The sequence below is a fragment of the Strigops habroptila genome, unplaced genomic scaffold (genome assembly GCF_004027225.2).
Source record: "Strigops habroptila isolate Jane unplaced genomic scaffold, bStrHab1.2.pri NW_022045597.1_ctg1, whole genome shotgun sequence".
Classification (NCBI taxonomy): Eukaryota; Metazoa; Chordata; class Aves; order Psittaciformes; family Psittacidae; genus Strigops; species Strigops habroptila.
The window spans coordinates 100,327-114,670 of NW_022651078.1; the positions used below are offsets into that span (position 1 = coordinate 100,327).

At 67.5% G+C, this 14,344-nt stretch overlaps 2 protein-coding genes across 3 annotated transcripts; one reads left to right on the forward strand and one right to left on the reverse strand.

The window, feature by feature from the left end:
* Positions 1-97: 97 nt before the first annotated feature.
* On the reverse strand, positions 98-5,647 carry SLC3A2 (solute carrier family 3 member 2). 2 transcript variants are annotated; one of them, XM_030474499.1, is made up of 10 exons: positions 5,299-5,647; positions 4,332-4,764; positions 3,694-3,867; positions 3,420-3,520; positions 2,504-2,572; positions 2,332-2,393; positions 2,045-2,225; positions 1,654-1,821; positions 1,069-1,128; positions 98-848 (listed from the first exon to the last, which is right to left on the reverse strand). In XM_030474499.1, the coding sequence occupies exons 2-10, from the start codon at positions 4,759-4,761 to the stop codon at positions 522-524; spliced, it is 1,572 nt and encodes a 523-aa protein (XP_030330359.1). In that variant the 5' UTR covers positions 4,762-4,764; positions 5,299-5,647; the 3' UTR covers positions 98-521. The 2 variants fall into 2 exon arrangements, with proteins under 2 accessions (XP_030330359.1, XP_030330360.1); XM_030474500.1 differs by having other exon boundaries at positions 5,320-5,366.
* On the forward strand, positions 5,559-14,154 carry SART1 (spliceosome associated factor 1, recruiter of U4/U6.U5 tri-snRNP; the record flags this gene model as incomplete). Its single annotated transcript, XM_030474460.1, has 14 exons — positions 5,559-5,632; positions 5,936-6,459; positions 6,971-7,025; positions 7,119-7,174; positions 7,267-7,393; positions 7,474-7,579; positions 8,223-8,300; positions 8,373-8,472; positions 9,073-9,212; positions 9,336-9,515; positions 10,594-10,712; positions 12,094-12,245; positions 12,895-13,025; positions 13,933-14,154. Coding segments are annotated over exons 2-14 (1,989 nt in total), but the record flags the coding sequence as incomplete, so codon positions are not given.
* Positions 14,155-14,344: the final 190 nt, after the last annotated feature.

Genomic DNA, 14,344 nt, shown 5'->3' on the forward strand with positions numbered 1-14,344 from the left:
CCCCCCCCCCCTTGCTGGCCCAGACAATGCCCCAAAGCCTGGGTCACCCCCGCAACCCCTCTGCCACGTCCCTCATAGCCAAAGACAAAGACAAAGGCACAAATGCAGCTCGTTTAATCAGTACTGGGGGGCAAAGGGAGCACCCCAAGCACTCCTTTAGGGACAAGAGGGGAACCTCCCAACCCCAGGACCCCACCACGGCCAAGAGGCCCACCAAAAAGGAGTGTATGGGGAAGGAAGGGACCCCCAAACCCCCAGGGGAAGGGAGGAGCCCCAGAATAGAACACAAAAGGGGGATTTCCCCCCCGTCTTGTGGGTGCTGGGGGGGCAGGGGTAAGGCCACATATAGGTGCTGTATATTCCCCCCAGGCTCTGATGGGTGCTGGGTGGGTGGGATGGGGTCAGTCCACTTGTGAGTGCTGGGGTGAGGTCACCCAGTCCTGTGGGTGCTGGGATGTTGCATGCTGGGGGTGGAAGGGACCCTGTTCCTGCTCCACAGATGCTGTGGGGCAGGGCAGGCACTACGGGGTATAAGGAAAGCTGAGCAGCAGCCCCTCATAGGGCCGCAGCTTGAGGGCCCCCAGGTCGACATGAGGGTCAGCAGGCAGCGGGTGGTGGGTGCTGAGGCGCAGGGTGGCGCGGGGGGGCAGGCGGGGGTCCTGCAGGGCCAGCTCAGTCAGTGGCTGCGCCCCGGGGTTCAGGACCACCAGGAACCGGTCGCTCTGGTCCCAGCTCCGCAGGAAAGCGGCCGCCGGATCGGCAGGAATGGCCTCAGCATCCCCCAGCGACAGCGACCGCTCCCGGACCCGCAGCGCGCCCAGGTGGCGGCACAGCTCCAGCAGCCGGGCCTGCGGGCAGGCAGCGTTACAGCAACGGGGCACGACGGGGCGGGGGGGGGCTGCCCCTTTAAGAAACACCCACCCGGGGCCGCGGCCCCTTTAAAACACGCTCCACCCCCTGAGAAAGCCCCGCCCCTCGGAGCCCTGGGAAGCCCCGCCCCTGAACAGGCTCCACCCCCCGCGATCCTTTAAGGCCAAGCCCCGCCCACCCCGCCCAGGCCCCGCCCACCTCGGTGCTGTTGTCGCCCTCCTGGATCCCCTCGATCAGGTCCCAGGGCATCGGGGTCAGCTGGGGGGGGGGTGTCACAGGTCACGAACCTTCGTCCCAGCCCCCCAAACCAGCCCCCAAATACTCCTCATACCCCCCTGTCCCCCCACCCTCAGCCCCATGGCACCCCCAAACCAGCCCTCAAATACCCCTCATACCCCCCTGTCCCCCCCCCACATCCCACCCCCAGCCCCATGACACCCCCAAACCAGCCCCCAAATACCCCTCACACCCGTCTCTCCCCCCCACATCCCACCCTCAGCCCCATGACACCCCAAAACCAGCCCCCAAATACCCCTCACACCCCTCTCTCCCCCCCCACATCCCACCCCCAGCCCTATGACACCCCAAAACCAGCCCCCAAATACCCCTCATAGCCTTCTCTCCCCCCCACATCACACCTCCCACCCCATGACACCCCAAACCAGACCGCCCAGGACCCAAATCCCACCCTCAGCCCCATAGCACCCCAAAATCTCCCCCAAATCCACCCCTTTTCCCCCCAAACTCTGTGTGTGTCCCCACATCGCCCCCCCACCCCCATACCTGGCCAGGTTGGGGGGTGCCGAGGGGCCCCCCCCGATCGTCATCTCTCAGCCCCACCTCGTCCCCATAGCTGAGCACGGGGGTCCCGGGCAGGGACCAGAGCAGGAGAAGGCGCTGGGGGGCCCGGAGGGGGCTCAGCCCCGCGAGGTGCTGCCAGGGGGACCCCACCTGCGGGGAGGGGACACACACACCAGGTCACCCCCCATCCCTCCCCACCTCATCCCCCCCACCCCGGCCCCCCTGGGGCTGTGTGGGGCGTATAAGGGGGGTCCTGGGGGGAGCTTGAAGGGATTTCAGGGGATCCCAGAGGTTGGGGGTCAGATACAGGAAGCTCGGGGGATGATGGGGGGTTGGGAATTTGGGGGTCCCGGGGGGGGTTTGGGGGACTCACGCTCCAGGCCAGGGGGGTTTTGGGACGCAGGAAGTCCAGCAGTTGGGGGGCGAGCGTGGGGCCGGGGGGGTTGGGCCCCAGCGCCTCCAGGAAGGGCCCCAGCACCAGCCCCACGGCCGAGGAGTTGAGCAGCGCCAGCAGCGAGGGGGGGTCCCGCAGGCGCGTGCCCCCGACCAGCACCCTGAAAACGGGAGGGGGGGGCAGTGGGTCAGGGGAGGGTGCCCCCCCCCCCCAAGCACCCTGGGGTGGGGGGGCAGGAGGAGCGGGGGGGGGGGGCACACACAGACCTGGGGACACCGTCGGAGCTGTTCTGCTCCGTCAGGTTCCGCCACTCGGCCAACACTGAGGGCTGGGGGGCAGGAAGAGGGGGGTCACCCCACAGAGCCCCATTCCTGCCCCACAGAGCCCTCTCCAGCCCCCCACTCCCGCCCCCCCCCCCCCCAAAGCCCCGAGCCCCACCTTCAGCTCCTCGATGCCATCCAGGAAGAAGCTGGTGACGCCGCGCTCCAGCCACACGCTCAGCGCCCGCTGTGGGGCAGGGGGGGTCAGCGCTCTGCCCCACAGCGACACGCAGCGCCCCACAGCTGCTCCATGGCCACCCCCAGCACCCTATGGCTGCCCCTCAGCCCACCGGGTCACCCCCAGTACCCTATGGCCACCCAGCACACCCCATGGCCACCCCAATTCACCCCATAGCTGCCCTATGGCCACCCCAAAACACCCCATAGCTGCCCTATGGCCACCCCAATTCACCCCATAGCTGCCCTATGGCCACCCCAGAACACCCCATAGCTGCCCTATGGCCACCCGCAGCACCCCATGGCTGCCCCTCAGCCCACTGGGTCACCCCCAGCACCCTATGGCCACACAGCACACCCCATAGCCACCCCGATTCACCCCATAGCTGCCCTATGGCCACCCCAAAACACCCCATAGCTGCCCTACGGCCCCCCCAAAGCACCCCATAACTGCCCCTATGGCCACCCGCAGCACCCCATGGCTGCCCCTCAACTCACCAGGTTACCCCACAGCACCCCAGAGCTGCCCTATGGCCACCCAGAGCACCCCATAGCTGTCTCAATGCACCCCATAGCTGTCCACACGCCACCCACAGCCCCCCATAACTGTCCCAATGCACCCCAGAGCTGCCCCAATGCACCCCCAGACCTGCGCTATGGCCACCCAGAGCACCCCAGAGCTATCTCAATGCACCTCATAGCTGTCCTAAGGCCACCCACAGTCCCCCATGAGTGCCCACAGCACCCCAGAGTTGCCCTATGGCCACCCAGAGCACCCCATAGCTGTCTCAATGCACCCCATAGCTGTCCTAACGCCACCCACAGCCCCCCATAACTGCCCCAATGCACCCACACACCTTGACCTTGTCCTGGAAGTTGGGGTCCTCGGCCACCGCCGGCTCAAACCAGGCTGAGCCCCCCAAGTAGTTGGGGGTCAAATCCAGGATCACCTGGAGCCCTGGGGGGGGTCACAAGGGGGAAGGGTCAAACCCCCCCAAGTACTGGGGTACCCCCTTTAGCACTGAGCTGCAGCCCCTGACCTATACCCCCAGCCCCCCGTGGCACTGGGGGCGCCCCCACTTTTGGGGCACCCCAAAGCCTCCCGCACCCCCGCACCCGGGTGCCCCTCACCCTTCTTCTTGGCGGCCTGCAGGAGGTGGGTGAGGTCCGGGAGGGAGCCCAGCAGCGGGTCCAGCCGCTCCAAGGGGGTGTCCTGGGGGAGCCCCGAGCTCTGGGGGTGCAGCGGCCCCAGCACCAGCCCCTTCACCTGCAGCCCCGCCACGTGCTCCAGCCGCGCCGCCACACCTGGAACGGGGGGGGGGGTGAACCCCAAATCTGCCACACGCCCCCCCCAGGACCCCCAAAAAGCTCTTGGGCAGCCCAAACCCCAACTCAATTTGGGGGGGGGGGGCCTCCCATCCTCCCCGTTAGGATTTGGGGGACTCTCCCAGACTGAGGGGAGCCCCTTAAAGCCATAACCCCCCCCCAAAGTGAGGTGGCCCCCCCCCCGCAACGCTGACTCACTGCCCCCACCCTGTGGCTGATGAAATTAGGGCAGCACAAGGGGGGCTCCCCTGAATGTTGGGGTTCCATTGGGGGGGGGACACAAACTAATTAGAAGGTTCTTTTGGAGGAAAGAAATAAACCAACGGGGGGTGCGTTTGGGGGGGGGGATAAATTAATGGGAATGGTGTTTTAGGGAAAATAAACTAACAGAGGAGGTCATTGGGGGGGGGATACACCAATAAGGGCCCCCCCACTCCTCTCACCTTTGAGATCGCCGGCGAAAGCGGCGGGGGGGGCCCGGTAGAGCGCCCCCAGCTCCCACCATGAGCGGGGGGGCAGGGGCCGGCAGCGGGGGGCTCGGGCCACGATGGCGGCGGCGGCCCCCAGCATCCCCAACCAGCCGAGCCAGAAGAGGAGCAGGAGGACGGCGCGAGCCTTGGCCCAGGGGGGGGTCCCGGCCGCCCGCAGCAGCTCCTCCTTCCCCAGCCCCGTGAACTTGGCCCCCCCCGCCTCCATGGGGAGGCCCAGCTCCTCGGGCAGCTTCACCAGCCCGTTCTTCTCCCCGCCGGGGGCGCCGGGCTCGGGCTCCGGGGGAGCTGCCGGGTCCTCCCCGGCCGCCGCCATCGGCTCCTTCTCCGCTTCCAGTGCCGACAGCTCCAGGTCGCGGGGGGAGGATTCAGTGTCCGCCTCCATGGTCTGGGGGGGGGGGGGACGACACCCCAATGCATTTCATTAGGGCCCATGAGCACCCCCCCCCCAAAATCCCTTCAGAGTGATCCTGAGACCCCCCAAATGTGCTTTGGGATGTTCCTTACACCTTAAACCCCCGCCCCGGACACCCCGAAAGCCTCAGGAAGACCTTAACTACCTCCCTGCACCCCAATGGCCTTATGGGGGGGTCTTACTACCCTGCCTATAGCACCCCAATGTTCTCATGGAACTGCCTTAACACTCCTTACAACACCCCAGCACCCTTATATACGAGTCTTAATACACCACAAAACACCCTAAAGTCCTTATAGGAGAACCTTAAAACCCCCCCAAAGCACCCCAATGTCCTTATAGGAGACCTGACAGAAACCCAGCACCCCAAAATCCCCCCCCGGTCACCCCAATATCTTCAGAGCGGGCCGGGGATCCCCCCTGCAGCCCGGGGTGAGACCCTGAGTCCCTTCCTGAGCCCCCAAAAAGCCCGTTCTGGGAGCCCCGGGCCCCCCGCGGGCCGCTCACCACTGCCGGTGCCGCCGCTGCCTGCGCTCGCCACCGCTGACTGCACGGAGGGGGGAGCCCCGCCGCCGCGGCGCCGCCTCTTATAGCCTCGCTGGCCACGCCCACCCGCCCAGGCCACGCCCCCGGCGCCGCTGGGGCGCCCGACCAGGACGGATCAAAAAGCACGAGGCGCGGGGGGGGGGCAGACACCGGCGCCGGACACCGGGGGGGGGAAACGAGGGCCCCGGGGGCGGTTTGGAGCTCCCGCCCCGCCCCTCACTGCGGGTGAACAACGAGGGTGACGGTCTCGGCCGCTCTTCCTCGTCGGGGGGCCCCGTCACCCTCGTCCTCTCCGGTATGTCGTGTCCGCACCCCCCCCCACGGCCGCCATTTTGTTGCACCCCAACGCGCCGCCGCTTTCTTGCGCCCCCATTTTGTTGCGCCCCGGGGAGGCGCCATTTTGACGCACTGTGGGGAGGTACCATTTGGGGACACCCCCCACGCTCCCCGCACGGCCGCCCGCACGGGGCATTCCTGACCGGGACCCCCGTCTCTGGGGATAGTAGATCCTCGTTGCTCGATCTTCCTGGGGGTGTCCGGACACACGTCTGGCACCCTCATGGTGCAGCCCCCTCACCTCCCCCCCCAATCCCCACAGAATGGTACCTCCCAGGTGCCCGCCCCTCCCCATGGCAGCGCCCCTCGGCGGTGGCGCCTTCGCGACAACCAATGGGACACGGAACCGAGGCTGTTGCTGTGGTGATGGCCCGGAAGTGAAGCGTCGCTGCCGGAAGTGGCGGCGGCGCGGCCATGGGCTCCTCGAAGAAGCACCGGGAGCGAGGCGGGGCCGAGGCGGCCGAGGAGGCCCCGGCCCCGCCGGCGGCGGCGGCGGCCCCGGCGGGGGGGGAGGCGGCGGCGGCGGCGGCTCCGCGGGGCGGCCCCGCGAGCACCGCAAGCACCGGCACCGCGGCGGCGAGCGCCGGGGGAAGCGCAGCCGCTCCCGGGGGGAGCGAAGCGGCGGCGGCGGCGGCTCCGGTGGAGGCGGCGGCGGCGGCGGCTCCGGTTCTTCGTCCTCCCGCCGGAGTGGCCCCGAGGAGCCGGGGAGGAGCGGCCATGGCCGCGGAGGCGCCGAGCCCGAGCGGCGCGGGAAGAGGGAGCGGCGGGAGGAGCGGGAGGAGCCCGGTGAGGCGGGCGGGGGGCGCCGGGCATCGGTGTGGGGCTCAGGGAGGGAACCGGGCGGGCTGGAGAGGGCGTTTGTTGGGGTACCTGGTGCCCTGGGGGTGGTTATGGGGCACCTTGAGGATGCTCATGGGGCACTGGGGGTGTTTGTGGGGGGCCGGAAGGGGTTTGGGGGGCTTATGGGGTGCTGGGGTTGGCTATGGGGTATCTGGGGGGGTTTAAGGGGCACAGAGGAGGGGTTTGGGGGAGCTGGAAGGGGTTTGGGGGGGGCTTATGGGGTGCTGGGGTTGGCTATGGGGTATCTGGGAGGGTTTGTGGGGCACAGAGGAGGGGTTTGGGGGGGCTGGAAGGGGTTGCGGGGCACCTGGGGGGGGGTTGTGGGGTGTAGGGGAGTTTTGGGGGTCTATGGTGGGTGTGGGGGGTAGCTATGGGGTGTTGTGGGGTTACACAGGGGGTGGTTGGGAGGGGTGTAGCTCTAGGGGTGCAGCAGCATTAACTCATCCCCCCCCCTCAGCCGCAGCCCCTAAAGCTGCCGCGACCGAGTCATCCCTCAGCGTGGAGGAAACCAAGTGAGTGACCCCCCCCCGCACCCTCCCCCTCACTGGGTGCCCCCCTTTGGGTGCCCCAATCCCCCCTCACCCCCCTCCTCCTTCTGCCCCCAGCAAGCTCCGCGCCAAGCTGGGCCTGAAGCCGCTGGAGACCACGACGGTCAAGAAGGGTGAGTGGTGCCCCCCCCCCCAACACCCCGCTTAGATTTGGGGACACCCAGCGCCCATTTCGGGGTGTTGTGTCCCCCCAAACCCCCCCCAGAGGCCGGCACCAAGGAGGACCCGGTGGCAGCGGATGTCATCAACCCGCTGGTGCAGCGGCAGCGGGAGGAGATCCGGGAGAAGCTGGCGGCTGCCAAAGAGAAGCGGCTCCTCAACCAGAAACTGGGGTGAGGCCCCGAGGCGGGAACCTCCGAATGTTCTCTTTGAACCCCAAAACGCCTCTTTTTAAGCCCAAAACCCTGCGCAGGAAGATCAAGACGCTGGGGGAGGACGACCCGTGGCTGGACGACACGGCCGCCTGGATCGAGAGGAGCCGCAAGCTGCAGCAGGAGAAGGAGCTGGCGGAGAAGAGGGTGGGTGAGGGGGGGGCACCCCTCAAACACCCCCCATTTAACAAGAACAGGCTTAAAATGCTAAATTCACCCCAACTTTGAAGTGGTTTGGGAGCGAATGGTGGGTAACGGGTGTTTTCTATTGACGTTACCCAAAAATCATCCTAAAATGATGGTTTTGGGCAACGGACTCCCTTCTCCAGGGAGAGAGTTGGGAGCGATGGGAGGTTTTTTGGGGGGTGATTTGGGTCCTTTTGGGGCGATGGGAGGTTTTTTTGGGGGTGATTTGGGTCCTTTTGGGGCGATGGGAGGTTTTTTTGGGGCTTTTTTAGTGGTTTTTAGGCAAAAATTAGTCTATTTTTACGTGGTTTGCGCTTTGCTCTCGGGACGGGCCCGTTCAGCCGCTCCCGGTGCGGGGTTGGTTCGGCTCGAGGCTCACGTTGGGCTTTGGATGCTCTTTCTTTGGAGCTGGTTCGTGTTTTCCCCTGCTCAGCCCCATGGAGACGTTGCAGCGAAGCTTTTGGGCTGTTTCGCCTTGGGTTTGAGCTCTTTAAACCGCAAATAAAGGGGGTGAAGGCCGCGCTGAGCCCCCCCAGCACCCCCCCGGGGTGCCTGAGGAGGTGCAGGGCTCGGCGCCACGTCCCTTGTGCCTCCCCCCCTCCAGGCCAAGCTGCTGGAAGAGATGGACCAGGAGTTCGGGGTGAGCTCGCTGGTGGAGGAGGAGTTCATGAGGAGGAGGAGGGTGAGTTGGCTTCACCCCGAAACCCTCGGGGACCCCCCGGTGCCGCTCCTGACCCCCCCGTGTCCCCCCCAGGAGCTCTATAGTGCCCGGGACCTGCAGGGGCTGACGGTGGAGCACGACCTGGGGGCCTTCCGGGAGGGGGAGACCCTCGTGCTCACCCTCAAGGACAAGGGTGAGTTGGGGGGGCCATGGGCTCCGCGACCCCCCCCCACCCCCCCAGTGACATAAAGGGGTGGGGGGGTCATGGTGCCGCATCCACATTGAGCAGGATGTGTTGGCAACACAATGGGGGTGGTTATGGGGCGCCTTGGGGTGGTTATGGGGTGCCTTGGGGGTGCTTATGGGGCGTCTTGGGGTGGTTATGGGGCGCCTTGGGGGTGCTTATGGGGTGCCTTGGGGGTGGTTATGGGGCGCCTTGGGGTGCTTATGGGGCGCCTTGGGGGTGCTTATGGGGCGCCTTGGGGTGCTTATGGGGCGCCTTGGGGGTGGTTATGGGGTGCCTTGGGGGTGCTTATGGGGCGCTCGGGGGGTTGGAAGGGGTTGGGAGGAGCTTTATGGGGGGCTGAGGTTTGAATAGGGGGTATTTGGGGGGGCTTGGAGAGCATGGGGGTGGCTGGAGGCGTTATGGGGCGTAGGGGAAGGGTTTGGAAGCGGCTGGAAGGGGGTTGTGGGGCAGCTGGGGGGTGGTTATGGGGGGTGGGGGGGGGAGTTTCGGGACTCCGTGGTGGGGCTGGGGGGGTGAGTTATGGGGTGCCCCCCCCCCCGGCCCCAGGGGTGCTGGAGGAGAGCGAGGACGTGCTGGTGAACGTGACGCTGGTGGCCGAGGAGCAGGCGCAGGAGAACCTGGAGCTGCGCAAGAAGAAGCCCCCGTACGTGCCCTACGAGGACGAGGACCCCGCTGCTGCCCCCCAGGTACCCCCCAACCCCGTCCCTGCACCCCCTGAGTGCGCCCCCCCACCCATAACCGTGTTATCCCGTGTTCTGCCATGTTATCCCGTGTTGTGCCGTGTTATCCCGTGTGTTCCTGTGCTGCAGGGCCCCAAGGAACACGTGGTGCTCCCCAAATACGCCGACCCCCCCCAGCGCCCCTCCTTCCGCCTGGGGACACAGGGCACAGTGGGAGGGGGGGCAGGGGACCCCCGCCACCAGTCCCCCCCCCCCCAGGCCCAGCACCCCAGAGCCTGGAGCTGCCCCCCCTGCGCCTGGCCCCCGAGTACCTGACGCCGCAGGAGATGGTGAGTCCGGGGGGGGGGGGGACGACGACTTTGGGGTGTCTGTGTCCTTTTGGGGGGGCTTGGAGGGGTTTTGGGGTGGTTTGAATTGTTTTGGGGGGATCTTGGGCTGAGTTAAGTAGTTTTGGGGGGGCTGGAGAATCATCTGAATCCTTTGGGGGGGGCTTTCAGGGTGATTTGAGGTGGTTTGGGGGGTGATTTGGGTCGTTTTGGGGTGATTTGGGTCCTTTTGAGGTGATTTGAGTCGTTTTAGAGAGTGATTTGGGTCCTTTTGGGGTGATGGGAGGTTTTTTTGGGGGTGATTTGGGTCGTTTTGGGGTGATGGGAGATTTTTTTGGGGGTGATTTGGGTCCTTTGGGGGGATTTGGGTCCTTTTGAGGTGATTTTAGTCCTTTTAGAGGGTGATTTGGCTCCTTTTGGGGGTGATGGGAGGTTTTTTTGGGAGTGTTTTGGGTCGTTTTGGGGTGATGGGAGATTTTTTTGGGGGTGATTCGGGTCCTTTTGGGGCGATGGGAGGTTTTTTGGGGGTGATTTGGGTCCTTTGGGGGGATTTGGGTCCTTTTGAGGTGATTTTAGTCCTTTTAGAGGGTGATTTGGCTCCTTTTGGGGGTGATGGGAGGTTTTTTTGGGGGTGATTTGAGTCCTTTTGGGGCGATGGGAGGTTTTTTTGGGGGTGATTTGGGTCCTTTTGGGATGATGGGAGGTTTTTTTGGGGGTGATTCGGGTCCTTTTCGGGTGATGGGAGGTTTTTTTGGGGGTGTTTTGGGTCGTTTTGGGGTGATGGGAGGTTTTTTTGGGGGTGATTCGGGTCCTTTTGGGGTGATGGCAGGTTTTTTTGGGGGTGTTTTGGGTCGTTTTGGGGTGATGGGAGGTTTTTTTGGGGGTGTTTTGGGTCGTTTTGGGGTGATGGGAGATTGTTTTGGGGGTGATTTCAGCCCGTTTGGGGTGATGGGGGTTCTTTGGGGAGGGGCTGTGGGGGCTGCTCCCGTCCCAGGGCGCTGGGGGGGGGTGTCGGTGCCCCGGGGCATTGTGGGTACCGGGGCCCCCCTTGCCCCCCCCAGGAGACGTTCCGGCGGCCGCGGCGCCGCGTCCGGCGCCTCCGGAGGAAGGAGAAACCGCTTCGGGCCGACGACCTCCTGCCCCTGGCGCCCGGCGACACCCGCGGGGACTTCGGCTCCAGGTGGGGCTGGGGGGCACCCCCGGAGCGGCACCCCCCACCCAGCACCCCCCCCACCCAGCGCACCCAGCACCCAGCACCCCCTGAGCGGCACCCCCGGAGCGGCACCCAGCACCCCCCACCCAGCGCACCCAGCACCCGGCACCCCCTGAGCAGCACCCCCCGAGCGGCACCCAGCACCCTCCACCCAGCGCACCCAGCACACCCCGAGCGGCACCCCCCACCCAGCACCCGCGGCACCCCCCACCCTGCGCACCCAGCACCCTTGGGACCCCCAGACCAGCACCCATGGGATCCCACCATGGGACTCCCCCCACCCAGCACCCCCCAACTGGGACCCCTGACCAGCACCCCCCAACCAACCGGGCCCCCCAGCACCTATGGGACCCTCCTGAGCAGCACCCACGGGACCCCAGACTGGGCTATAGGGAGCACCAGCGCACCCAGCACCCTTGGGACCCCCAGACCAGCACCCATGGGATCCCACCATGGGACTCCCCCCACCCCGCACCCCCCAACTGGGACGCCCTGACCAGCACCCCCCAACCAACCGGGCCCCCCAGCACCTATGGGACTCTCCTGAGGAGCACCCATGGGATCCCAGCGTGGGGTATAGGGAGCAGCAGCGCACCCAGCACCCATGGGACCGCACCATGGGACTCCCTCCACCCAGCACCCACCAACTGGGACCCCCGACCAGCACCCCCCAACCAACCAGCCTCCCCTGCACCTATGGGACCCTCGTGAGGAGCACCCATGGGACCCCAGACTGGGCTATAGGGAGCACCAGCGCACCCAGCACCCTTGGGACCCCCAGACCAGCACCCATGGGGCCCCACCATGGGACTCCCCCCACCCTGCACCCCCCAACTGGGACCCCCGACCAGCACCCCCCAACCAACCAGGCTCCCCTGCACCTATGGGACCTTCCTGAGGAGCACCCATGGGACCCCAGACTGGGCTATAGGGAGCACCAGCGCACCCAGCACCCTTGGGACCCCCGGACCAGCACCCATGGGATCCCACCATGGGACTCCCCCCACCCCGCACCCCCTAACTGGGACGCCCTGACCAGCACCCCCCAACCAACTGGGCCCCCCAGCACCTATGGGACTCTCCTGAGGAGCACCCATGGGATCCCAGCGTGGGGTATAGGGAGCAGCAGCGCACCCAGCACCCATGGGACCGCACCATGGGACTCCCTCCACCCAGCACCCACCAACTGGGACCCCCGACCAGCACCCCCCAACCAACCAGGCTCCCCTGCACCTATGGGACCCTCCTGAGGAGCACCCATGGGACCCCAGCCGGGGGTGTAGGGAGCAGCAGCCCCCCCCCCCAGCAGCCCCCAGCTCTCTCTCATTACCACGTGCCCCCCCCCCAGGTCCCGAGGCCGCGGCCGCCGGGTGCAGGAGGATGAGGATGGTGCCGAGGGGGAGGGGGAGGGGGAGGCCCCTTCCAGCCCCCCCCCGGGGGCCCCCCCCCAGCTCCCCTCTGACGACACCCGCCTCGAGAGCATGGACATCAGCAGCGAGGGTGAGGGCACCCCGGGAGCGGGGGGGGTGCTGGGGGGGCACCCCAGGAGCGAGGGGGGTAGCCTGGGTGCAGGGGGCAGTGCTGACGGGGTAACCCGGGGGGGGAGGGGTGCTGGGGGGGCACCCCGGGTGCAGGAGGGGATGCGGCGGGGGGTGCAGGGGCGGGTGCTGGGGGATGTAGGGGGGGGTGGAGGGGGTGCAGGGGGGTGCTGGGGGGGCCCTGCTGACGGGTGCCCCCCCCCAGAGGAGGTGCAGGGCCTGGCCTCGCTGGGGGTGCTGGGGGGGTACCCCGGGTGCAGGGGGGGGGGGGGGGGGTGCAGGGGGTGCTGGGGGGTGCTGGGGGGTGCCGGGGGGCCCTGCTCACGGGTGCCCCCCCCATAGGAGGCGCAGGGCCCGGCCTCGCCACAGGCGCTGGGGGGGAGTGCGGGGGGGGTGCAGGGGGGCCCTGCTGATGGGTGCCCCCCCCAGAGGAGGTGCAGGGCCCGGCCTCACTGGGGGGGGTGCAGGGGGGGGTGCAGGGGGGGGTGCGGGGGGTGCAGGGGGGCGCAGGGGGTGCAGGGGGGGCCCTGCTGATGGGTGCCCCCCCAGAGGAGGTGCAGGGGGGTGCTGGGGGGTGCAGGGGGGGCCCTGCTGACGGGTGCCCCCCCCAGAGGAGGCGCAGGGCCCGGCCTCGCCGCGGGCGCTGGACGAGGACGATGCGGAGCAGGAGCTGCAGCAGCAGCTGGAGAAGGGCCGGAGGCTGCGGCAGCTGCAGCAGCTGCGGGAGGCGCCCGGGGAGAAGGTGAGAGCACCCACGGGACCCCCAGAGCACCCATGGGAATCCCCCCAGAGCACCCACAGGATCCCCCCAGAACACCCATGGGATCCCCCCAGAACACCCATGAGACCCCCGCAGAGCACCCATGGGCCCCCCCCAGAACACCCACGGGATCGCCCCAGAGCACCCACGGGACCCCCCTGAGCACCCATGGGCCCCCCCCAGAGCACCCATGGGACCCCCAGAGCACCCATGGGATCCCCCCAGAGCACCCAGGGGACACCCTCATAGTACCCACGAGACCCCCCCAGAGTACCCATGGGACCCGCCAGAACACCCATGGGATCCCCTCGTAGTACTCACGGGATCCCTCTGGCCAACACCCATGGGACTCCTTAGACCACCAACCATGGGCCACCCCTGTAGCACCCATGGGATGCCCCCATAGTACCCACAGAACCCTTTCATAGTATTCATGGACCCCAGTGTAACACCCATAGAATCTCTCTGGTCGTCGCCCATGGGACCCCTGCGCAGCACCCATGGGATCCGTGACCAGCACCCATGGGATGCCCCCATAGCACCCATGGACCCCTGCCCAGCACCCACGGGATCCTTGCCCAGCACCTATGGGACCCTTGTGCAGCACCCATGGGCTGCCCCCCTAGTGCCCATGGGACCCCTGAGCAGCACCCGTGGGATGCCCCCATAGCACCCATGGAATCCTCTCATAGTACCCATGGATCTCTGTGTAACATCCACGGGACCCCTGCCCAGCACCCATGGGACCCCTGTGTAACACCCATGGGATCCCTCTGGGTATCACCCATGGGTGGACCTCTGTGCAGCACCCATGGGACCCCTGAGCAGCACCCATGGGATATGTGACCAGCACCCACGGGGTCACCCCTGCTATCCTGTCCCCCCGCAGGTGCTGGAGCTGGTGCGGGGGTTCGGGGGGGCCCCGGGGCCGGACCCTCGCTCCGGCGCCATCGTCTTCAACGCCACGTCCGAGTTCTGCCGCACCCTGGGCGAGATCCCGACCTACGGCCTGGCCGGGAACCGCGAGGAGCAGGAGGAGCTGCTGGTGCGGGGGGCGGGGGGGGGGGTCCCCGGGGGGGCTGGGACCCGCGTGGAGCAGGAGGAGCTGCTGGTGCGGGGGGGGGCGGGGGGGGGCAGGGACCCGCGAGGAGCAGGAGGAGCTGCTGGTGCGGGGGGGGGCGGGGGGGGGCCGGGGGGGGGGCCGGGGGGGGGGGGGGGACCCGCGAGGAGCAGGAGGAGCTGCTGGTGCGGGGGGGGCGGGGGGGGGGGCCGGGGGGGGGGAGGGACCCGCGAGGAGCAGG